This window comes from Megalobrama amblycephala, linkage group LG20 (genome assembly GCF_018812025.1).
Source record: "Megalobrama amblycephala isolate DHTTF-2021 linkage group LG20, ASM1881202v1, whole genome shotgun sequence".
NCBI classification, from domain to species: domain Eukaryota; kingdom Metazoa; phylum Chordata; class Actinopteri; order Cypriniformes; family Xenocyprididae; genus Megalobrama; species Megalobrama amblycephala.
In genome coordinates, this window is record NC_063063.1 from 13,821,870 (window position 1) to 13,847,546 (window position 25,677).

At 36.2% G+C, this 25,677-nt stretch overlaps 1 protein-coding gene across 6 annotated transcripts; it reads left to right on the top strand.

Annotated features, from left to right (window-relative positions):
- The first annotated feature begins 268 nt into the window (after positions 1 to 268).
- Positions 269 to 19,865, top strand: pcgf5b (polycomb group ring finger 5b). 6 transcript variants are annotated; one of them, XM_048170595.1, is made up of 10 exons: positions 269 to 432; positions 2,126 to 2,404; positions 3,495 to 3,591; positions 3,997 to 4,052; positions 4,160 to 4,219; positions 7,055 to 7,200; positions 10,028 to 10,126; positions 11,567 to 11,656; positions 15,628 to 15,717; positions 17,079 to 17,386. In XM_048170595.1, the coding sequence occupies exons 2-10, from the start codon at positions 2,293 to 2,295 to the stop codon at positions 17,124 to 17,126; spliced, it is 798 nt and encodes a 265-aa protein (XP_048026552.1). In that variant the 5' UTR covers positions 269 to 432; positions 2,126 to 2,292; the 3' UTR covers positions 17,127 to 17,386. The 6 variants fall into 6 exon arrangements, with proteins under 6 accessions (XP_048026552.1, XP_048026554.1, XP_048026553.1 ...); XM_048170601.1 differs by having other exon boundaries at positions 270 to 432; positions 15,624 to 15,717; XM_048170597.1 differs by lacking the exons at positions 15,628 to 15,717; positions 17,079 to 17,386 and adding an exon at positions 19,732 to 19,865.
- The last annotated feature ends 5,812 nt before the right edge of the window (positions 19,866 to 25,677 follow it).

A 25,677-nucleotide genomic window follows, 5' to 3' on the forward strand; every position in this document is an offset into this window, starting at 1 on the left:
CATTATTACTCATGCCTCTCTTTATTAACGCAAGCCAGTCTGACTTGAACTGGCAAGTCACATAATAATAGCAGGTACCTGCCTTGTACAGGTCATAATCATATTAACGAATCCACCGGCTAGACAGGACTGCCAAATATCTGAGTCTTCATTGATAAACTGGTTCTAAACTGTTACTGGACTAGCTGGTAATTGAAGGCTGCGCCCTAGTTTGTGTCCAATCAGAGACAATCTGCCATGGAATGAATAAAACAGCAATGCGTAAACAAGAACTGGAAAGTCCTCCGCCCCCTTCCCCATATCATCTCAAATGAAAGCAGTTCCGTATTCCGTGCCGCTGCTACAACCATCACTTTCAATAGCCCAAATTCGTTTAAGCCTGTTTGTAAAAATCAATGCGCATCATCGACATGGACCCATCATGCGTAGAAGGTAAGAGATGGTCGCTACTGCCTGACTGCAGCTGCGTGTCGTTTTCACGCTCTCCCTTCATCGTAAAGTTTCGGGTGGGATGGGAATGCGGTCTCGTGTCATATATCAAGTTCGTCAGCATGTCTGTGTCTCGGTAGGATACTAGTTGTCAGGGTAGAGTTGGTTATTTAGTGCGCACTGGTGAGCGTTAAAACGCTCGTCTCTCGTTTACGGAAAGTGACACTTGTACAAATGGCAGCAAGTTAAAACGAGTGCAGCAGTGATCGCACGTTATTCGTTTTCGACGTAACGCAGCGCAGGGTTTTTACAGGAAGATGACGCAGAGAATGACACTGACGATGGCCAAGTGAGGATTAACCGACTAGTTTTGACAGTAGACTTAAAAAAAAAACACTTACTGTCGTGAAGATGTCATGATAAGCGATGTAGCTAATGAGGATTAACTTTTTGGAGTATAGATGATAGGCTATAGGCTATGACAAACCCGCATTGAAACTGTATGTCAACACATTTCATGTCTGATCCCAACATAAGATAAGGGGCGTCAAACTAATATAAAATAGGACAAAATACTACGTTACAGGCCCAAATTTTGTGTCGGTTGATGGCTATTTATCATAGCATACAAAATAACTCGAGTTTCTCACTTTATACAAGACTTTTTGTAAGGATAAAAGTAGTTAGACATTTATTGAATGAGTTAGAAATGTCATTTTTTAAGCCCCTCCGTACTGTGGCCCAATAGTTTCGTTTTGAAGCAGTAGGCGGGGCTTATTCCTCATGTGTCATGATGCACCTGTAGACCTCTCAGGCAAATGTAAGCCATTCACTTTCTCGAACATTAAAGGTGCCCTCAGAATTATTGATAATAATTAATCGTATATTAACGTTATATTGTGGTTTTAGTGCTCTGTACGAAGCATAAAGATAAAAGTGTATTTAAGAATATACAAACCAGACAATATAACAACAAACACAATGTAGGCCTACATAGACCTTTAGCTTAAAGGCAGAGTCATAGTCCAGAGTGGTGGTATGGATCATCAGTGTATGTGCTATGAACTGGCCTAAACAAATGAGTAAAGAGTGGAAAAATAAATGTCCAAACAAGCAGCTCTCACACCATAGATGATCCATAGGAAAATACTGAAGTGAATTGAGAAATGTCCATTGTATGAATGTGCTAAAGTAGCAGTAGTAATAGATGGAAAGCTTCTGTGTGCAGTTAGTAAACATACTTAAGTAGGCCAGTAGGTGTCATCATACAAAACCACTGGTACTTTTGGCATAAATTAAAGTGAATAATAATAATAAAAAAACTGCATACTTCCATACATAATAAACAAAGTAAAAACAGTATGTGAAAAGAGTAGTATTTCAGAATTCACAGTATTCTTAAAACAGGTGAAAAATACCTTGAATGACTTCCTTCTTCCAGGGAGTTTCTGAACTGTGCATACAATATACGTTACTTTTTTAACAGTCGCAATATAAATACTTTTTCAAAAGAAGTTCCTACTCAGAGACTTTGCGATTTTTGGATTCAGTCTTACTGGATGCGCCTTTTATCTTTGTTTGTAATTTTTATTGTTTGTTAATGTTCAAAAAACAATAAAAGTAAAAAATAAATTATCTTTTAAAAAAGATATCAAATTTTTGTTTCAAAGTGTAATAGTTGAATCCATATCTACAGGTCTGTCTAAAAGGCATGTTTAATTACCAGTGATGTCATGAAGAATGAGAAGGCCAGGGGCCCTTCAGCAGAACACTGCAGTTGAGCCACAGAGTGGTTGAATCTCCATTCTTCCTTCATCCTTACTCCATCTGTTTTCCCTCCATCCCCACTTTGGTAACTTGACAATGACATCACATAGGAAACACCTGGTGAGGGACTTCAACCATTTCATCACCTGTTATGTCTGTAAAGGGTACCTGATCAAGCCCACCACCGTGACAGAGTGCCTGCACACCTGTGAGTATCTACAGTCTTTGTGAAAGTTTAGTGCAATGTTTTATTGATGATTTCTCAACCAATGGGCCCTCACCACAGAATGATCTGTTATGATTGCTTGATGGGCAGTAGGTGATAAAAGCAATGCTAAATGCAAATAATGAAAACCTATGTATTGCCACAGAGAGTATGTGAAAATCAGGATTTAGTGTTAATTAATTGTTATTTTATTGTCAGGTGTAAATGCCCTACTTTCCTTTTTGCATCATATTGATACAGCACAATAGATGTGAATACTATTTTAAAATACATGACCAACACACTGTTACAGTTCACAGTCATCTGTTGATCAGTCACCATGACCACCGGTTTTCTCCTCAATGCATAAGCTATTTTCACTATATAATATTCTTGATTGAGTCAGTTTCTGATTTGTGCTTTATTGCTTGGGAAACTTACCATAGGAAAGTTTAATTGAGTACAATTTAGTACAGATAGTAAAATGAATTTATATTTTTATTTATTTTTTGTTTTATATAATGTTCATTAATGGCATAACAAGAATTCTATATTTTGAATGCACTATGCATTTGTTGGAGTATGCACTAAATTTTACCCCTCTGCCCAACCGATTATTCCACACAGTGATGACCTGATTGTGTCTTGTGATTTGTCAGTGTGTAATATCTGAGTGTGCGGTGGCTTTTTTTGTCTCCCACCCACTAATGAGGTAGAGCAGTTTGATTTAGTTTGGATGTGTTGACAGTTTTGTGTGTGTGTATTCACAGAGCAATACGGTATATTAACTGCTGCAGTTTTGCTAGTGGAATGCGATAGGTGTTTGTGTCACACTTTATATTAGGCGTCTTTAATAATTGCATAAAAAAGTTAGGTACAATGTACTTATGCATAACATGCAGATGTTTGGAATTTCAGTTGTGAAATGTAAAAGAGGATTGGAGAGATTGTGAGACAAAATTGTAGAAACCACAAATACCACCATGTTCACTGCACAGATACAGCTGTTATAACTGTATTAAATAATTTTAATCGTTATTTGTGCATTCAGTTATTCAAGAATGATTTCTTCTGTCTTCTTGCTTTTGAACAGTTTGTAAAAGCTGTATAGTCCAGCATTTTGAGGACAGCAATGATTGCCCAAAATGTGGTATCCAGGTTCATGAAACGAATCCCTTGGAGATGTTAAGGTAAGCCACACTGATCCATATTATCCAACTACTAAGACAAAACCTCTTCAGCAAATGTGCTTCAGGTGGTCTGGGATCAGATTCAGTGCAGCATTGTAGAGCACACCACAATACAAACCATGATAAGGTTTAATCAGATTAATCTACTTGATTTCTGGTCCTGGTTGGGAGGCATTCCAGGCAACAGCCGTACTGTTTTCTGGAGCCAGAGTGTCAGCTGTGTGAATGACCCGGTGCAGGATTGCCTTTCCACACCAGTGATGCATCTCCACCCCAACACCAGACAGAATGATAACATGATAACAAGAGCTAGAGCAGCATTAGCCTGAACTTGCTAACAGATGGGACAGGGACATTAAGGCTCTCGTCATGTGTTCTGGTAGCTCACATTTCTTTTCTTCAAAGGCTGGACAACACTCTAGAAGAAGTCATATTCAAACTTGTGCCTGGTCTTAGAGAAAGTATGTATTTTACTGAGCCATTTTAAGTAACTTGTGTGTCATATATAGATAGCAAATATCAACTGTCATTTAATTAACTTTTTTCCTCCCTTTCGTTTTCCTTCCAGAGGAACAGCAGCAAGAAGTTGAATTTTGGAGAAGAAACAAATCGAAAGAAAATCCTGATGGTAAATAACTCACCCAGTGAAATGATCTGCATTTACCTGATAGCCATGGTACCACAGAGCGTCTGTATTTTAAATGGATAATTCATCTGAAAATGGAAATTTTGCCATTCATATTCTCACTCTGTTGTTATTCCAAACCTGAATGAAATGTGAGAGAATTTTAGCAGAATGTTGACGCTGCTCTTTTTCATACAGATGAAAGAGAATGGTGACAATGAGATGTCAAGCTCTGAAAATAACAAAAAAACACTATAAAAATAGCCAAAAATAGGATTTGTATGACTTCAGAAGACGTAGGCTGCATCAGAAATCATCAATCACAAATCCTCTCCAATGGCCTAACTTCAAAATCTTGCCAGAAGTAGTAGGTCATCCGGGAACTTATTTATGAATACTGTGAATTCGAACAAACTACTCTTTTCACACACTATTTTTTGCCTACTATGCAGTAAGGGTGTATGCGATTTCAGTTGCAGCCTTAGAATAGAGCACACAAGTTGTATGGACTAGTGTTATGGTATGTTTATGCTGCATGTTGTCCTTTTTGGAGCTTAAAGGGTTAGTTCACCCAAAAATGAAAATAATGTCATTTATTACTCACACTCATGTCGTTCTACACTTGTAAGGCCTTCATTCATCTTCGGAACACAAATTAAGATATTTTTTATTAAATCCGATGGCTCAGTGAGGCCTGCATTCAAAGCAATGACATTTCCTCTCTCAATGTCCATTAAGGTACTAAAAACATATTTAAAACAGTTCATGCGAGTTCAGTAGTTCTACCTTAATATTATAAAGCGACAAGAATACTTTTTGTGTACCAAAAAAACAAAATAATGACTTTTCAACAATATAGTGATGGTCGATTTCAAAACACTGCTTCAGAGCTTTACAAATCGAATCAGTGACTCGAATCTCCTATCAAACGGCTAAACTTCGCAAAGCTCCGAAGCAATGTTTTTGAAATCGGCCCATCACTACATTGTAGAAAAGTTGTTATTTTGTTTTTTGGCGCACAAAAATGTTCTCGTCGCTTTATAATATTAAGGTAGAACTACTGAACTCGCATGAACTGTTTTAAATATGTTTTTAGTACCTTTATGGATCTTGAGAGAGGAAATGTCATTGCTGTGAATGCAGGCCTCACTGAGCCATCAGATTTAATCAAAAATATCTTAAATTGTGTTCCGAAGATGAATGAAGGCCTTACGAGTGTGGAACGACATGAGGCCGAGTAATAAATGACATTATTTTCATTTTTGGGTGAGCTAACTCTTTAACAGCTCCTGGTCACTATTCATTTTCATTGTATGGAAAAGAACAGAATGAAAAGTCTGCATAACATCTCCTTTTGTGGTTTGGAAAAGAAAGTGATATGGCTTTGGAACTGCAGTTTAATTTTTGCTGAGGCTGAACTATGCCTTTAATCCAACACATTAGGCTCTCATGGCAATGAATCAGTCCTATGTGACCTCATGGTACAGGTTACTTTGCTGTATCAGCATTTAAACTTCTTTCATCAGACTTTTGGTATAACTTTTGTTCCTTATCAAGTAATGTCTTCACAGCTGAAGTTACAATCACAATCTATTTCTGTGACCTTGACTCACAGGTGGTAGATTAATGTGAGTCATCAGTATAGGTGTACTCTATCTATGTCTCTCTGCTTCTTTGACTCCAGAGGGAACAACAGAATCACTCTGTACAGCTATTTTATACAGTTACAACTTTGAAGATGTGCACAGATTTTTTTTTTTATTATTAATTTTATTATTAGTAGTATTATTATTATTGCCTTTATTTATTATTATAATTTTTAAATATATATTTCAAAATGTAATTTATTCCTATGAATTTTTAGAAGCCATTACTTCAGTGCAGTTTTCAGTGTCACATGAGATTTCAGAAATTATTCTAATATTCTGATTTATTATCAAGTATTATTGGTGCCCAATTATTAACAATGCTTCTTATTGTTAGCAATGTTGACAACAGTTTTGCTTTACACAAAAAAAATTAGCAGCAAAAACAGTTTTCAACATGCACCAAATCAGCATATTACAATAATTTTTGAAGGAGCATGTGACACTGAAGACTGGAGTAATGGCTGCTGCAAATTCAGTAATAATCTACAGTCCTTGTGCTCGGTGTATGAGCCAGAATGAAGGACTTTCATAATAGTTGAAGTCTCCAAGGCAACTTGTAAGTGTTTGCAGCTGTAGGTCTTAATGATGAGATAATTACCACATTTATAATTTTGCCAAGAGCCTCGTTTTGAATATTATCTATTTCATTTAAAAGAAAGTCTGAGAAAAGATGCAGATGCTGTTTTGCATTAGCATATCTATTCAGCTTTGTCTGAAATGTTTTGCTTTTGTTGCCCACATTGTTGGAGCAGCACATAATGTAGCACATAATTTTTTTATTTTTTTTTATTAAATTTTTAGCAAGAAATCCATATGAAATCTGTTGAGATTTTTCTCAAGGAAATCTTCAATAAGATTTGTATATTGGTGGATACAGGAATTTTGTGTTTTAACAATATTTGTTAAAAAAAAGGAAAGATTTAAATATTTTAATATTTTGAAATATTTAAAATAGATTTATGTTAATGTTAAAAATTCATCAGTTATGAAACTAATTAAATTTCAGCTGTAAAGCAGCTGTATAAAAGACAATAGTGTCATTAGCTCAATTTAATTAAGTAAAAAATAAAAATAAAAGCAGGAGTACAGTTATTTATGAGAACATCTGTGTGAAAGTTAGATACAACTTCATAAAATGATTTAAATGACAATCCTTTAGCATGAGGACCACTGTTTTGTCTTTTTCCAGAGGATGGCCCTATATGTAAGAAAGCCCGAGTAGATGAAGAGGATGATGATAAAGGTGATGGAGACTACCACAGGAGTGATCCTCAGATAGCCATCTGTCTAGACTGCTTGCGTAACAATGGGCAGATGGGAGAGAACATTGTTAAGGTTAGCCATCTTGAATTATGCAGTATATCTCTCCTCCTCCTATCAGCTTTTCTGGGTGGCACTCCTTGTCTTATGCTTCCTTTATCTTCTCTGCGTTGGTCTTGCCTCCTCATTCCTTCGATCCGGGATCAGATTTTTCCCACAAGATCCTTGACAATGATCTTGACAATGGGCAGATGGGAGAGAACATTTTTTAAAGGTGCAATAGGTAATACAGAATAGGTCTCTACAGAATTTGTTTTGTCATACTGGTTGAAAGTCTCCTCATATCCTGATAGCAATTACTTTGTTAAACAGTGTAAAAGTATATTTTTTTATATATATATATATATATATATCATCTGTAGAAGGTGTAGGACCATAAAATGTTCATCCAGTCATTATATTCAGTCCAAAAGTAATAATACGATGTCCTACCTGCCTGTCAACATATGTTTTTACATGCCCTCACACACCCTGTTTGCGCACACATCATATGTTATCAGCGCATTTCATGCTATGCAGAGTTTATGTAGACAGATGTCAGACGTGGCATTCTTTAATTAAAACAACCAAATTAAACCAAATGAGCTTATGCTGCATTCACACCATAACTACCATAATTAAGAGATGGCAACCCGTGACATTCTAACCGGAGCTGTTCACTTCCTCAGACTCAGAATTATGTGTTTCCATGTCAACATTATCAACACCGAAATTAATCTGCAGCAGTCGGGAACAAGCTCTCTAAGTTGTTTACATTCATTATTATTGTGATGTTATGTGCTTTGAGACAAAAGGTAGTTTAACGCCGTGTCGTGTGGCGCTTTGCCGAGAGCAGCTGTGTGTGTGTGCCTTCATGTGTTTTGGAGGAGGTGTGGCTTTGTAAAACCGCGCTGAAGGGAGGGTGGGATGTTATGATTTGAAAGCTAGCTCGCTATTGGTAACCTCACTGAAAATGTTCTATTGCACCTTTAAAGTTAGCCATCTTAAAGTTGAGGCTGATCTTCAGTCTCTAAAGACTGGTATCAATCAGTATGACTCCAAGGCTCAATCCTTTCTGTCAGCTTCCACTTTACTGTTATCTTCCTGCTTGCTAATAACTTTCTTTCTTTCTTTCTTTCTTTCTTTCTTTCTTTCTTTCTTTCTTTCTTTCTTTCTTTCTTTCTTTCTTTCTTTCTTTCTTTCTTTCTTTCTTTCTTTCTTTCTTTCTTTCACATGTATATTATCTCATCTTTTTTCTCTGCAACTAAATTCAGCTTTATTTCATTTACTTTTTTTTTTAATGTTTTTGAAAGAAGTATTTTATGCTCACCAAGGCCACATTTATTAATATATACTACAGTTTAAAATAACTGTTCCCTATTTGTCAGTCACTTCGAAGTTGTGTTGGTAGCCCCAAATACCACTGATACTTCAGAAAAGGCCAATGAGAATTGGTGAGTGGAATTTGCATGCCATCTACTCCCCTGGACATATGGGAATAAAAGGAGGCTGGTTTGCTCCACTCATTTAGATGTTTTCTTCTGAGCTGAGAAGATATGTCTGTGATTCTCTCTCCATTCACCTCTGCCTAGAAGCTTCATTGGATTCCTATATGCCGCATTTCAGCAGTTCTCTCTTCCACAAGCACAGTTAAGTGCAAAAGAGTTCCCCTGGATGCTTCCACAAGCAACTAGAAAGAGAATATTTTCTAACAAGAGAATTTTTCTATAAAACAGAAAAGCAAATACAGACGACAACATCTTTTGAATGTGGTCAACACCTGTCTCCATCAGACTGCCACGATCGCTGCTGCATGCCCATGTTGGCTGTAGGTCACGGCGCAGACTCTTGGACATCCATGCCGCCTAGGGCTTCCACCTGCGACTGCCACCCCAGCTCCGGGTCCTGAGTGCAGAGATTGCGTTCCAGTTGCTGATGGACACAATAGGGCCTGTTTCTCCAGTGGAGATGAAGAAGTGATTTACAGCCCTTCATTTTAAAGAAGAATGGTCGTAACACATTGCCTATCTTAGACCTGTGAGTTTGAATCGGGCCCTGCATAGGCTCCATTCAAGATTTTAATGCAGAAGTGCATTTTTAACATGCGTTTGCCAGCAAGATTGGTTTTCTAAACCTGTAAGACGCATAATTTCATGTCTCAATTTTACGTTGACACAGACCATTTCTTCAGTTTGCTTTTGAAGGGCAGTACAGGGTCCTCCCTTTCAGGTTGTCCCTATCTCTTCGCATCTTCACAAAAATCTCAGAGGCTGTCCTTGCCCCATTAAGGGAAGTGAGCATTTGCATTCTCAACTACATTGACTGGCTAATCCTAGCCCACTCTTGAGAGTTGTGTGCGCACAGGGACTTGGTCCTTGAGCACCTAGCCTGACTGGGACTTTGGGTCAACTAAGAAAAGGGAAAAAAAAAAAAAAAAACTATACAAGGGCGGATTAGAACCCAGAGCCTCTGGCACGTTTAATGAAAATTCTACCACCAGCCCATAAGGACAAACAAAATCCTCAACATATTTATTCACTAATGTAAATACTCTTGAGACTAACAATATATTGTATTATATCATCTTAAACATGAAATTCTATGTCAATAACTTTTGCATTTATTATTGTACATTTCAGATATGCAGTCTACACAACACATCCACCCCCCACTCACACACATTCCTGTCCCACCCACTTTTTAAAGCAAAGTTCGGGGGAGTGGCTGGCATGCAAATTCCACTCGGCATTTTTTGATGGCAAAGCTCATGATGTCACATGATCAATAATTTTCAATAATTCTTATTCTAATATTCTGATGGAGTCACATTGTGGAAATTTGTCTTTTTTGCTTTGTTTTCCAGGGTTTAATGAAAAAATTTATTCGCTGCTCAACAAGAGTGACTGTTGGAACAATTAAGAAGTTTTTAAGTCTGAAGTTAAAGCTTCCCAGTTCTTACGAGGTAACATTTGGATATCTTTAGTCTACATTGTTGACCATTTTCCTGTAAAGAGATGGAATGATTTGTTTGAATTTACATATTGCCTTTGCATTTAGTTCAAATCTCACATGTATATGAATATGAATGTCACGTGTTGTGTTAAGTTATGTTCTTTTTGTCACATGTCCTCCTTTGTTTAGTTTTCCCGCCTTTAGTTAGTATCCTTGGTTACTCATTTGTCCCAGCTGTGTCTTGTTAGTCTTGTTTAGTCCTTTGTTTGCCCTGTATATATTCCCTCAGTCTTTGTCGGTTCTCGTTTATGTTAGGTTGTGTTTATTTGTTCTCCTGAGATTGTCATTAAAGACCTTTTATATTGAAGCTCCTTTTGTCTGCGTGTGTTTACACACAACCAACCCCTGACAAAGTTGTTATCAGGGCTTGTCATTAACACCTGCATTTGACGGGTTGGCGTGTAATGCAGTCACTCCTACTAGTCACTTTGGTGGGTTGAATTTTATATATACATTTTTCATTTGTAGTCTTTTGAAAAGTCACCTGAAATAATAAACTAAGTGCAATGTAGTGTTGTCAAAAATATTTTGATACATATTGATACTGAAATATATGAAACGCTTCCAATACTAATTTTCTGAAGAACAGATACACGATACCAGCTGTGCTTTCTCGCTCTCTCACTGGATGAATATTGTTGGTGTTTCAGTGTTTGAATTTAGTGTTGGATTGTACGTATTCCGCATAAATTTACTCCTTCCTGCAGATTTTGTGCTCACGTCCAAAGTGCGTGCACATAAAGCCTCTGAGTACTAAATTGAGTTCTTTTTCACTGATTATTGTGCTTAAACAGTCAAATACACACAAAATAATGTCAAAATGCCATGTCTTGGCAAGTATTCACTTAAACACAGTCAGTCGAATGAACGTAAACAGTTGAGAAAGAAAACGCATGTGTAACAGTATAATGGATCTGTGTGTAAGGTCTTAAAGTGATAGCAGCCTAATATACCTAAATTATGAGATAATATTAAAAATATCTATATGGGAGTTTTTCCCCATCAATGTCAAAATGGCCAGTGAAAATGCTGAGTGGCTAGTAACTTTGGAAAACCACTAACCACAGTGGCTGGTGAACAAAAAAGTTAATGTCAAGCCCTGGTTGTTATGCATTTTGCAGACACGTTTATGCAAAGCTTATAGTGTGATAAACTTAAGTGTTTACAGTACATGGTAATTACCCATGAATTTGGCATTGCTAGTGATATACACTACAAATGAAATATTCTTGTCTAGGACTCAAGTATGTTTCTTTTACTTTATTGCATGTGTTTAACCACTTACCATATTCCTGCTGTTTATGCTTGCTTGCTTTGTTTGATCCTTGCTTTGCTGTTTTGTACTACCATACAATTAAACAGATCTGATAATCACTAACTGTTTCTGCAGCTAGACGTTCTATGCAATGGTGAGATCATGGGTAAAGACCACACCATGGAATTCATCTACATGACCCGCTGGAGGCTTCGGGGAGAAAATGTAAGCCATGTAAATACCAGTATCTCCACCTCTCCTCTCCTCTCATGTGTGAAATCTAAATCCCCTCATCTTTTCCACGGGGATGAGCAGTGTGGAAGACCCTATTACTTAATGCAGCTTCATAGCAAGTTATTTGGCTTTGTTCTTCATGGTATTTACAATGTAAATTAGAAGAATTTAAGAAGAAACTAAGACAGCCATAAAACTTTAAGATTTATTCCAAACAAGTTGTTTCAATCCCACATCCCCCCCCTTCAACTGAGCAGGCACTTTATTAATTCTAGCATTATGATTGTAAATTTTACACAAGGCTGTCATGGAGTATGGAGGTATGAAGTTCAAGGTGTAATGAATTACTTTAGATGTGAAGGGGGTTACAGATGCCCCACCGGAAGGGTCCCCACTCTGTTCTCATTCCCAAGCGGCTCCTCTTGCAGCTTATCTGGGGTCTATTATGGTAATGCCACATCTTAATGAGGGTCGCTGTTTGCTCTGTTATATGTGTACGACTTTCTGTCTGTTTGGTACAGCCATCCATCAGGCTCTATTTTAGGCCATGTACACACTGCATCTAAATCTGGTTGTCAGTTCACCTTTTAGTGCTTAATCCTGTTCTGTACACACAGAGTTCATTAGTTTACGGGAGTGACGACCACATTCTGCAACCAAATTAACTGAAACAAACAGAACCAAACTGAGCAACTAGACTTTTTTTTTTAATCTCTCTTTTGTATGTGGAAGAAAACCACTGGGAAAGAGGTATGCGCCTTGAATTTCATGCTGCCAGATCTTGGTATAAAAAAGAGCAAACAAGAAATCACCAGGAAAACAAAATTGTCAGTTCTTATTTTTTATGGAATAGTGCAATATTCATTATAAATGATTTATCCATGCACATCATTATTTTTTTAATCCATGTGCCCTCATAATCTTTAAAGGTGCCGTAGAACATGTTTTCAAAAGATGTAATATATGTCTAAGGTGTCCCCTGAATGTGTCTGTAAAGTTTCAGCTCAAAACACCCCATAGATTTTTTTTTAATTATTATTATTATTTTTAACTGCCTATTTTGGGGCATCATTAAATATGTGCCGATTCAGGCTGCGGCCCCTTTAAATTCTCGTGCTCCCCGCCCCCGGAGCTCGCGCTTGCCTTAAACAGCATAAACAAAGTTCACATAGCTAATATAACCCTCAAAATGGATCTTTAGAAAGTGTTCGTCATGCAGCATGTCTAATCGCGTAAGTATAGTATTTATTTGAATGTTTACATTTGATTCTGAATGAGTTTGATAGTGCTCCGTGGCTAAAGCTAACATTACACACTGTTGGAGAGATTTATAAAGAATGAAGTTGTGTTTATGAATTATACAGACTGCAAGTGTTTAAAAAATTAAAATAACGACAGTTTGTCTCCGTGAATACAGTAAGAAACGATGGTAACTTTAACCACATTTAACAGTACATTAGCAACATGCTAACGAAACATTTAGAAAGACAATTTACAAATATCACTAAAAATATCATGTTATCATGGATCATGTCAGTTATTATTGCTCCATCTGCCATTTTTCGCTATTGTCCTTGCTTGCTTACCTAGTCTGATGATTCAGCTGTGCACATCCAGACGTCCTGCCTTTGTGTAATGCCTTGAACATGAGCTGGCATATGCAAATATTGGGGGCATACATATTAATGATCCCGACTGTTACGTAACAGTCGGTGTTATGTTGAGATTCGCCTGTTCTTCAGAGGTCTTTTAAACAAATGAGATTTATATAAGAAGGAGGAAACAATTGTGTTTGAGACTCACTGTATGTCATTTCCATGTACTGAACTCTTGTTATTCAGCTATACCAAGGTAAATTCAATTTTTAATTCTAGGGCACCTTTAATTTAAATACGTAACTTCCCCCTCTTCAGCAACATCTCTTCTCTTCTCTGATGACGTGTTTAGACGTGTTTCGCAATAGCGAATGACAATGATCCAATCCAATTCCCGATGGACATCAAGTCCCGTCCTGCATTTTTTTTTTTCTTGTTCAAAAAGCTGTTTGACTTCGATATATAGTACGTCACAATAGGGAAGAAAAAATTATCGCAACATCTGTTTCATGCCGACTGTAATAACTCTATAAACTTGTTCACTTTATGAACAAAGCTCATACAGCAAGTCCAAAAAACTTGTTTTTTTGACAGCCTGTCACTCACATGAGATTGCAGCAATAGCAAATGACAATGATCCAATCCAGTTTCCCGATGGACAAAATCAAGTCCCGCCCTACATTTTTTTTTTTTTTCTTGTTTAAAAAGCTGTTTGACTTCTATATGTCACAATACAGAATGAAAAAAAGACAAAATCAAAATCCGTTTCATGACGACTTTAAAAGCTCTATAAACATGTTCGCTTTATAAACAAAGCTCATACAGCAAGCCAGTGATTCAAAACACTTATAAATGGACATGGCAACACTTGAAGAGGCCGCTATGCAAAGCAGCCTTCCAAGCATAAACAAAACATGACGCCTCTGTTGAAAGTGGTTTAGTTAAAATATCTTTGGATTAATCTTTGGATTACTTTGGTCAAAAATAGCACATGTCAGTCATAGCAATTTTGAGATTGAGCTGTGTTCTCTAAATGCATGGAACGATGATTTAGGGAATTCACTCCCGTATTTAAATCACTCCTGAAACCTTACAGTGTGTACATGGCCTTAGTAAAAGTACTTCAATCAGTTTTTCCTGTACTGTAGTGGTTAAAAGAACTGCTCATGCAGTTATTAAAATTTCACTGTTTTTAAACCACATAACATTTTCTTAAGTTATAAAAATTTCCTTTGCCTTTAAGATTAAATATAATAATTTAAAATTGTATATTAAAAACAATATTTTTTTCATAATATAATATAATATAATATAATATAATATAATATAATATAATATAATGTTCTTATAGTGTAATTACACAAATAATTACTAAATAATATTAATTAACTACATGTATAATATTAATTAACTTCATGTACTTATTATAGGTTTAGTGTTTGGTTTAGTGTTATTTACCTGTAATTATGCATACATTACTCTTATTATAGTAAATACATATAAGTCTAGTCAGCTTTTTTTATATAGTGCTTTAGACATGGATTGTTTCAAAGCAGCTTCACAGTGATAAACAGGAAAATAACGATCAATGATGTAAATTTAATCAAATATGTGAAAAATTCAAATTTTGCTGTTAAGCTGGCCTAAAAAGACAATAGTGTCGTTATTCAGTTTGAGTCAAGTTCAATGTTGATTCAATTCAGTTTCATAACAGTGTTGATGTCAAATCAGCTAGCAGCTCTGCAGAAAACATTGCTGTCATCATTCAGCTCAGTTCAAGTTTTGTAACATGTAACATGCAACTACATCCCCTTGTAATAAAGTGTTAATAATATAATATAATATAAATAATATAATATAATATAATATAATATAATATAATCAGTTGACACCCCTAGGAATTAGTAATTGAGTTTGTAATCTGCCAGAACTGCCATTATATTAAAGGAGTCATGAATTGAGAAATCAAATTTTCCTTGATCTTTTGACATATAGGTAATTGTACTATAAAAATGTCCTGTAAATTTCAGAACTCAATCTTCATAGTTACTCTTTTATTGAAACCAAGCTCAGAAAACGTTTCGTTTCGGATTTCGCCACATTATTGTCATAGTGCGATGAAAGACCGCCTCTACAGAAGATTCTACTTCTAGCCCCGCCCACCGATTCACACATGTCATGTATTAGTAAATAACAGACAGACACAAACACAGGATTACTCCAGCAACAAAACTATAGAGATGCATCTGATGATTACAAGATGTTTTGAAGTGGCAACTTGTGGAAAAACACAGTCTTTGCATTGCCATCCTTGTGATCCCATTTGTTTGCTTCATTTTACTGCGGATTCATTTTTAAACAAGACAGTTCGAGGCAGGCTTTTCAGAGAGACTGAAAATAAAAGATGATGCAGTGGAAACTACATTGGATCAGACAGTAATGTCGCAACACACAAGTGTGAGTAACAGTATTTTTACCATGTGTCGCTATTTCCTTGTCTGATACAGATCGTTTGATTATGTTCTGAGTATTTATAATGTTGTGCCGCAGTCAAACTGAATAGTTGTGATTTGATGTTCTTTCATTTGCTTTGGAATTTATGGGGTTAATGCATTGGATAATTGGATGTTTTGTCATCAGTAAGACATTACAACACATGTAATTTTATTTAAAACACTGCAAATGACAATACGTTTTTCACTGTATTTGAAAATGATGAAAATTAATAGCCTATTAGAGCGACAGTGACAAATAGTAGATTAATTCATAATTCCTTTAACATGAAACCCCATACGTTATCATTTGTCAACTATAACTGGTAACTCCAAGTTCTTAAACATTATTTGCCATAACCAAGACTTATAAAGCAATACGGATAAATGTTTCACATTGTTGGCAAATGTTTCAAGATATTTTTCAACATCATAACGTTTTCAAAACAATTTTCACACGTGTGATGGTGGGGATGTTGAAAATTATTTTAATATGCAAAACTGTTACCCAGTCATAGCACTGGGCATTTACTTCCAAGACTTGAATGTGGCATGCCTATCAAAGCGGAGTGTTCAAATGAGAGGGTAAAAAACTGAATAGAAAATAGCTTATTACTTCTAAATTAGGTAGATTATTACTTCTAAATATTTTTTTTTTATGTAAAAATCTTGATAACATTATAATTGGACCTCAGAGAACATAAAAAAATGTTCATGACCCCTTTAATATCTCTTGAACATGAGCTAATTAAAATTATATTAGATGACAACCATTAGAATAGAGTGCAACAACACCGGATGTAAAAAGAATCATTAACAGAAATCTAAAAACATGCAATAAATTTCAATATATATATATATATATATATATATATATATATTGAAATTTATTGCATTTGTAATCAGTGATCATAAAATAGTTTGGTTACACTTTATTTTAATGTGTCCCTGTTACAGTGTAACTATACATTTAAGTACTAATTATTTTTAATGAACTACATGGACTTACTATAGGGTAAGGGTAGGATTAGGGTTTGGTTTAGGGTTAGTTGCATGTAAATATGTAACTTGTAACAAGGACACATTAAAATAAAAAGTTACCAATAGTTTTATATTGCATGATAGTTTTTGATTCAATTACATAACTTGCAGTGGTTTGTAGGATGAGTAGTTCATTTCCTTATAAAAGATGCTAAAGTCTCGTACTTCGTAAAATCTGAAAATACAAACCATGTCATGTGAATTTAAAGCTTGCATACCGTCATAAAGGATATGTCAGTTTTACTGTCAGTTTTACACTCATCTACAATATGTCTCTTTCTCCAGGTATACCCAATGGTACTTGAATATCGACCACGCATTGACTTTGGCTAGGTTGAAATACCCTGCACTAATTTCAGCTTATGAACAGACAGCGAATTGAATGGAGATGTCCAGTTCTGAAGATGTGTTCTACCCATCTCTTCTTGTTTAGTTTCATTAGTTTAGTTCTTGTGAAAAGATTGTCACTTACAACATTGTGATTTATGTCTCTTCCTGTGTTGTGGTTTATTTACCAAAGTGACAAGAAAGTCATGGTCTTCAGCAGTTTGCATATGATGGTAGCTCCCTTTGAAAATGTCACGATATAAAAATCTCAAGTATATGCGGCAGTGCCTTTTCCATTACATCATTTTATGAAGAACTTTTGACAGATGCTGAGTTTATAAGGAGTTGTTTTTTACAGGATTTTTTCCTTTTGTGTTCCATGGACAAAACAAGTTCCACAGGTTTTGAAAAACATGAGGATGAGTGACAGAATGTGAATTTTTAGGTAATTTTAAAGGTGCTAAAGAGGATGTTTTGTTTTATACATTTTTGCAATATTACTTGAAACTGTCTTTACTAATTGATAAAAGACTATTTATTAGGTGCACTGAAAGGAATAATATTAATATACATCATCTGTGCACGAGGTAAGGGCCTTAAAAACATCAGCCAATTGTTTACACGATCATCGCGTAAACGATTGGCCCTCTGGCTTGTCAATCACTGCCATTACGTTCCTTGTGAAAGACGTGCGCGGATTGGCCCTCTGGCTTGTCAATCACTGCCATGACGTTCCTTGTGCGAGACGTGTGCGCTCCAGTAACTTTCCACATTCTACAGGTGCCGCATGCAATGTTTTTGTCAGGAGACAGGAGTAACAACTGCAGATTATGAGTTACCTGCGGTGAGTCCGACATAATGAATCCACTATCACGACACAGCGAATGCCGGTGGTAAACACTCGTGTTCCAATACTCGTGCACGAGTTTTGGGAGGCGTTCCCTCGAAATGAGCTGTGAAGGAGGGGGGTTGTTCTTACGCATGCGCTCATTTCAAAAACTCACTAACCATCTTTGGTTTCTCAGTCGACGAAAAGATCCTCTTTAGCAACCTTTAAGTGGTTTAATACTAGGCTCCTGATGTTTAAAGCTTCTGGGCTTGATCAGAACCTCAAACATCCTCTAAAGGTTTTAAGCTGGTCTGTTTTTGATTTTGTCAATCTTAAGGGGTTTAATTTATTATAGGCCATCTCTGTGGCCTATGTGCCTCGTTTTTTTTATTTTTTATTATTATTATTATTATTATTATTTTATTATTATTATTTTTTTATCAAGTTGAAGTAAACTTTGCTAAACACATCGAATAGAGGTTTTACAATCATCATACTTCCCTGGCATCCTAACTGAGAAAGAATTGAGTTTACCATTGTGTCTTTGTTTTGGTTAATGGCTGGCAGGCAATGAGATAAAAACTTCCTCACAATTTGTAATACTCTGGCTTGGTTTTTCGGATTTATAGAAACATGGGCATAATGTTCATAACTGCTGTCTTAATTCAAAGCTTTTGAGTCATGCGTGCCTGTTTTATGTCAGAATAAATCCTGAATCAAGTAGTCCAAAGAAAGAAATGTCAAAGCAAACGAAGAACCCATAGTTTATTCTTGCAAAACAGAATTAAGGGATTTGCTGGGCCACATTACAGTATTAGTCTTGTTATATTACACCAAAGACACTCTACAGCATCTGACCACATGGGACACAGGCTAAAAACTGTTTGCCTTGCCTTACAACTATACTCACAGAGGCCATGTGTCAAAGATAAAGCTTGAATTTCTGAGTAAGGAACAAAACTACCTAATTTGTTCAAAAACATTTTTTTTTTCCCCCCAATATATATATATATATATATATATATATATATATATATATATATATATATATATATATATATATATATATGATATATTATTTTTTTAATGTCTTAACAAATCTCCCTGAATGATTACTTCTGATAAAATCACACACATTTGATTGAGTTCTAGTAAACAATCTTAAGCAACAATCAAGGTCCTCAAAAATAGAAAATATTATTTTGCAATTGTTTTCACATTTAAAAATGACTTTGAAGTGCCGGTATAAAATATTGTGTTTAAGTGGAAGACTAATAATATTTGTTTAGAATAGACTCTTGAATTTCCTTGTACTGCAACAATGAACATGTATTTTTGTAAGAAGCCCTTGTAGATATTTTATCTTTAAAAATGGAAATTTCAATTCAATTTAATTATAAAATGGAATTGTATGTTGTATGTTTAACAAACATGAAATGCTGCTTAGAATATTCTATTTTTCAATGTAAAGTCCCTGAGGTGATTCCTATAGACATTAGAAATGTATATAACATATGACAGTTATTTGTGTGTCTTTGTTCAGAGGAAAAATACACTCATGAATGTTGAAGATATTGGTCTCCATGTGCCATTTTTTATTTCATACTTGTGTCATGGTATATTTAAAATTGATAAAGAGACAAAACACTACATTATTATATTGAATGTGTTACAGATGGTCCAATTCTCTCTCCCTCCTGAATGGTCTCATTGCACAGCGGTGTGTGTGGAGCTCTGGGTGCGGCAGCACTGCCTCATATTTTCTATGTGATTTCATCTTAGGTTCATCTGCCAAGGATAGAATTTCTCCACGGCCAAAATCCTTCGACTTTTTATTTGGCTTTCATTGCTTTTGATGAGGAGTAAATGCTGCCAAAAGATCATAAAAAAGGAGACAGCTATCTAGTTTTTTTAGAAGGCTGATGAAATTGTTTGTGTGTGTGTATGTGTGTGTCCATCACTCTTCAGTCTCTAAAATGGTAATGTCATACAGCATCATATTCATAAAGGCCCACCAGATTGCGGCTTTTTGCTTTCTGGGAGATGTTCTGAAAGATGCACCGCTCTTCAGAGAGACACTGTTGGCTTTGAGCTCATGAAAGTGGATTTCTCCACTTTCTACAGGTCGGTCACAACACTTCTGGTTTTCCACTCTGTCATAGCCAGGCAGTCATTTTTTTTCCCAAAAGCACTCTCTTCTGTCTAGGAAAGTGTATGAATCTCCTACCTGTGCCAAATGCATTCTCCATCTGCACAATAGAGAATTTTTGGAACCCTTGTGTCTTTATACTGCCTTTTTCTGTGAAGGTGAACAGGGGTTAAATTAGGAATTTGGAGGTGGGAAAACACTCAAATTTGGTGATGATACTGCCTGGTGCCCTTGACAAGATATTAACTTGACAAGATAGCCACCCCAAAAACACATAATTACCTTTGTTAAAACCATTTTGTTATAATACTATATATATATATATATATATATATATATATATATATATATATATATATATATATATATATATATATATATATATATATATTTGCTGGGGGAAAAAATAAAATATGAAATGTATTTAGGGATAAATACAAATAGTATATTACTAGATACTATGTACACAGGGTATAAAACTAACTTTTTTGCCACACCTGCCAGTATTTACTGGCCATAAATGTTTTACTGGCCATGAAACTGTTTTTGCAAAAACAGGCAGTTGACAACAAAATTTTAGATGCAAGTGCAAATTCACAATTTTCAGGTATATAGAAAATAAATAATCAAATGTAAAATAACTGCATAGTCTTTACTGTATAAATTAAATATAGATCCTGAATAAAGTTACAAAAGTTATTCAGTCAAGAGCAGTGAGTTTTTTTCTTTATCGTTTGTTGTTTTATTAAAGGTGCCCTATTTTACAAGATATAATATAAGTCTAAGGTGTCCCCAGAATGTGTCTGTGAAGTTTCAGCTCAAAATATACCCCATAGATTTTTTATTGTTCCATGTTTTAAATGCCTATTTTGGGATGAGATTAAAAATGCTCTGATATGGTTTGTGTACACCTTTAAATGCTCGTGCTCACCACCCCCAAGCTCACGACTGCATTAAACATTGCATAAACAATACTGAAGTTCACAATATAACTCTCAAAATGCATCTTTATAAACTGTTCGTCATGCAGCATATCAGATCACGTATTGCATATTGTGGTATGTTTACATTTGATTCTGAATGAGTTTGATAATGCCGCATGGCTAAAGCTACACTGTTGGAGAGATTTATAAAGAAAGGAGGAAGGGAGGAGGAAACAATGGTGTTTGAGACTCACTGTATGTCATTTCCATGTACAGAACTCTTATTATTCAACTATGCCAAGGTAAATTCAATTTTCAGTTCTAGGACACCTTTAACATTAAAAACACAGACAGCAGCAGGAATATTAGGCTGCTGTCACTTTGAGACAGGCCTAATGCACGGATCCAATATATTGATACTCTAATAATAATATGTTTAATTTATATATCTCTTTTCCCAAGCCCAAAGAGCTTTACAATTAATAAACATAAATACATAAAAACAGAACAAATACAAGAAACAATACAATATACACATCAAATGCCACAGATGATCATGGAACCTGAGTCAGATGCATGAAAAATATACAATTATCTGACCAACAGTCAAAACATTAAAGTAGAGTATTCCCTCATGAAGTGAGTACAATGAGCAACCCGCCGGTGGAATCAGGTAAGCCGGATGAAGCACCACAGCAAGCGGCAGAGCAGAACACACCACCTCCAAGCACCAGCGGGAATCACAGAAACCCAATCGCAGTTGAAGTCCATTTTTTAGGTGCATAAAACATACATTTGAAACAAGAAGACAAGACCAAAACAGACAAACAGCCCCGGTGTGAAGCGGCGGCCAATCACGCAGTGTACTCACACCAGTAGTCATCGCATTTTTGACACTGTAAACATGTTGTCTATCTCAACTGTTTACGTTCACTTAAAGGTGCACTATATAGTTTTTCCATCCGCTAGAGGGCGCCATTTCAAAACAAAGGCATAGCTTGATGACGGCATGTTTGATCGCGGAATCTTGGGACATGTGGTCTTCACCTCACAGCTGGTGGAAATAATAATTTTTAACGTTATTGTAGTATGAAGCAAAGCAGGACCAAGTGTTGTGGGAGCTGAACGAGGCCGCTGGAGCGGTTGCGCAACACGCACCTTGCGAGCAGCGGAACTTTTATTATGCCACGGTCGCTGGTGCTGCTTCCACTTTTCCGGTCATGAGTTTGAGGTAACGCAGCTCTGTTTATTATTAGATACATTTGAGAGCGTTGAAAATGATGTTATAACGTAAGACATAACTGCATGTTTACTAGGATACTTGCTAAGACAGGCTTTTTTTTTTTTTTACATAGTTTTGTGTGAATTCAAGTGCAAGAACACGTGAAATCATGCACTTCTGATGTTTGCGCACCGGAAATTTCCCATACCACACACAAGTAATGAATTGATTTCCCTTTTGCATTTTCTTGCACTTGAATATTTAAATTGGCAAGGCTCAAACTTGACAGCTGGCCTGTCAACTGTCCCAAGTGTCGCTTGGGACAGTCACTGTTAGTTCATGTTAGCTCAGGTCCATTAAAGGTCCCGTTCTTCGTGGTTTTTTGAAGCTTTGATTGTGTTTATAGTGTGCAATATAACATGTGTTCATGTTTCGCGTGTAAAAAAACACAGTATTTTTCACATAATTTACTTATCTGTATACCGCTGTTTCCACTGTCATAAAAACGGGCTGATGACTTCCTTGTTCTATGAAGTCCCTCCTTCAGAAATACGTAACGAGTTCTGATTGTGCCAGCGGTTCCTGTGTTGTGATTCGACAGCAGCTTAGCGCTCCTTGCCCGGAAAGGTCACGCCTCTTACCATAACGGGGAGATGCACGCGCTCAGTGTTATTGTAAACGTCTTTTACAGGATGTGTCACAATGGTAAGCTGTTTATTTACAGTAGGTAACGTTACATAGGCCTAAACATAGAACAATGATTCGCGTGGCTGCAGCTAAACCAGCATGTGGTTAAACAGTAAACAACAGATATAATCAACAAATAATTTAAACTGATCATAACAAACACCAACAATCGATGGTGTCCGGTTGAATTACTACACTTTTTAAAAGTTTTGGTCGGATAAGTTTCAATTGCCATCTAGTTAACAAAGCTAAACAGCGTTGCCCTTTGTGTGATAAGTTACAGAAACTGTTAAACGCACCAACGTAAATAATAAAATGCACTTACCGGTTGTGGTCCACAAACAACGCCTTCTCCAGACAAAGAGGGAACTGCTCCATCTTTCAAAAATAATCTTTGTGCGAATCCGGCATTAAACTGACTGAGATTGAGGAAGCTGTCCTCAGTAAAAATGTGCTGCACATAGTTTAACATGTGGATTATAATTTTCGGGAACCGAGTTAAACATAAATTGTAACCACTGATTTCTAAGTACAGCGTCCCTGGGAAGGCCAAACAAAGGTGATTGGACTGCGGGATGAAAATAACAGCGTTTCGGCGACAAACACACTTTACAAACGCAACTCTTGCTCTTCTCAGTGGGAGCGCAACAAGACCACGCCCCCTTTTTTGTGTATTCCTGTGGGCGGAGGTTAGTCAAAACACAGTTTTAGTGACGTCATTAAAGAAGGAAGTAGAGGGATGTAGTCCAAACAGGCCGTTCATTGTAGGCTATTTCTGTTAAATAAAATATCTCGCTTGGCATTGAACTTTGAGCTTTAAAATTTTACAGATTTTATTTATACTCTAACAACAACATTACACACTAACTAAAGTTGGAAACATGGGATCACGAAGAATGGGACCTTTAAATAATATTAACAGGTATGAATTTTTATTTTAAAAATGTATTAGTAAATGTAGAAATTATCATTAACTAAGAATATTAAATGCTGTAGAACTATTGTTCATTGTTATTCTTTGTTTACTATTATAATGCAGTTAACTAATGCTAAGAAATTAAACCTTATTGTAAAGTCAACATATTCATGTGATAAATTCAAATATCAATAAGGCTTTCAAGGTATTTACAAAGATTTGTCATTAATTTTTGTTTACTTTTTATTGTATTTATTTATTTATTATTATTATCATCATCAGGGTTGAGGAGTAACAGAATACATGTAACTTACATATTTAAAATACAAAATATGAGTAACTGTAGTTCATTACAGTTACATTTTAAATGGGTGATTGTAACAAACTGCTCCGAGACACGAAGGTAGAGGATCCAAATGCAGTCTTAATTATAAGGGTAATCCAAAAACGTAGTAAAAAACTGTCAGAGAGTCCAAGGCACGGGCAAAGAGTTATCCAAATAAACCAAGCAGAATGCAAAAACCATGAAAAACAACAGTTGTGACTGTGTGAACTAGGTTTATATAAGGTGGCTAATGAGGCTAATAAGATTCAGCTGAAAACAATAGCTGCATCTCATTTCAGAGGCTGTGTCCTCTAGAAGTCACATCTGAAGGCTACATACGTCATCAAGGATGTTTTATTTACAGTCCCTGTAAAGTCAATTCTGAGAATTCTTTTTAAACACTTTATAAATGTTACAAATGTATTGCTGAAAAACATTACTAAGACTGTGAATTGTGTAATGCTTAATTGTGAAGTTAGAGCGTTAAACAGTTTTTCACCAAGTCTCTGCTCAGTATTTTTTGGGCGGAGCTAAAACGGGGGTCTGATGACGCACTTGGACCCCCGAGCATAGCCCCTCCCCTAACACTATATAACTGTCAATGACGCACCGAGCGTGGCACCACCTCTAACTCTACAGCGGTTCACTCGCTCAATCTCGAGTGTCATTACAGTTATACAGCCCTTTGCACATTTAGCTAGTAATGCCTTCGTCACGCAAATGCATATTACATTATAATATACAATATGCTCGGTCAGTATAGAGCAGTGCTGTTGCTGCTGTGTTCTGGCGAGGCACCCATGAAGGCTGGAGACTCTCACTTAATTATCATTGAAAAGGACAAATATACCCTTTTAACCCTATATATTCTATAGTGCTCAGCGTGAATGAGTACACCCCTTTGAAAAGTAACATTTGAAAGCTACATTTTAGACTACAAATGTCTAATTTAACAAGAATTCTACCACAGGTGAGTCTAATTATTCATTACACAGGTCTCCAGCAGACAATTGACTATAAAAGGGTGTTAAAACCCCTTCCCATTTCATGCTGTCAGAGAAATGGCTGGAAGAGAAATGTCACAAGACCTGAGAAAGAAAATAATATCTTGACCATAGACTGTAAAAAAATATGGACGTAGTGTCCGTGACGTCACCCATAGAGTTCTGAACAGCAGTTTTGACGCGTAAATGAGGCCGCGGCCATCTTAGCTGCACGTGACCGCTCGTCACTCACGGATAACTGAAAATGGGCAAAGAGGCGGGACGAAGTTGGAGCCCATGCGACTTGTTGCTGAAACCACGCCCGCCCTAGCTATCTATCTTAGATACTATCTAAAATATTAATAAAGATAGCAATATCATTAGAAAGTACTAAAGGATTACTGTCAATCTACGGTGATTTTTTTACGATAACGTTATAGATGCTCCAACACCAGTAGGCTAATTAATTTGTGTGGGGTGTGCAAATAACACAAATCAAATGGGATTTCATACCTTTATAATG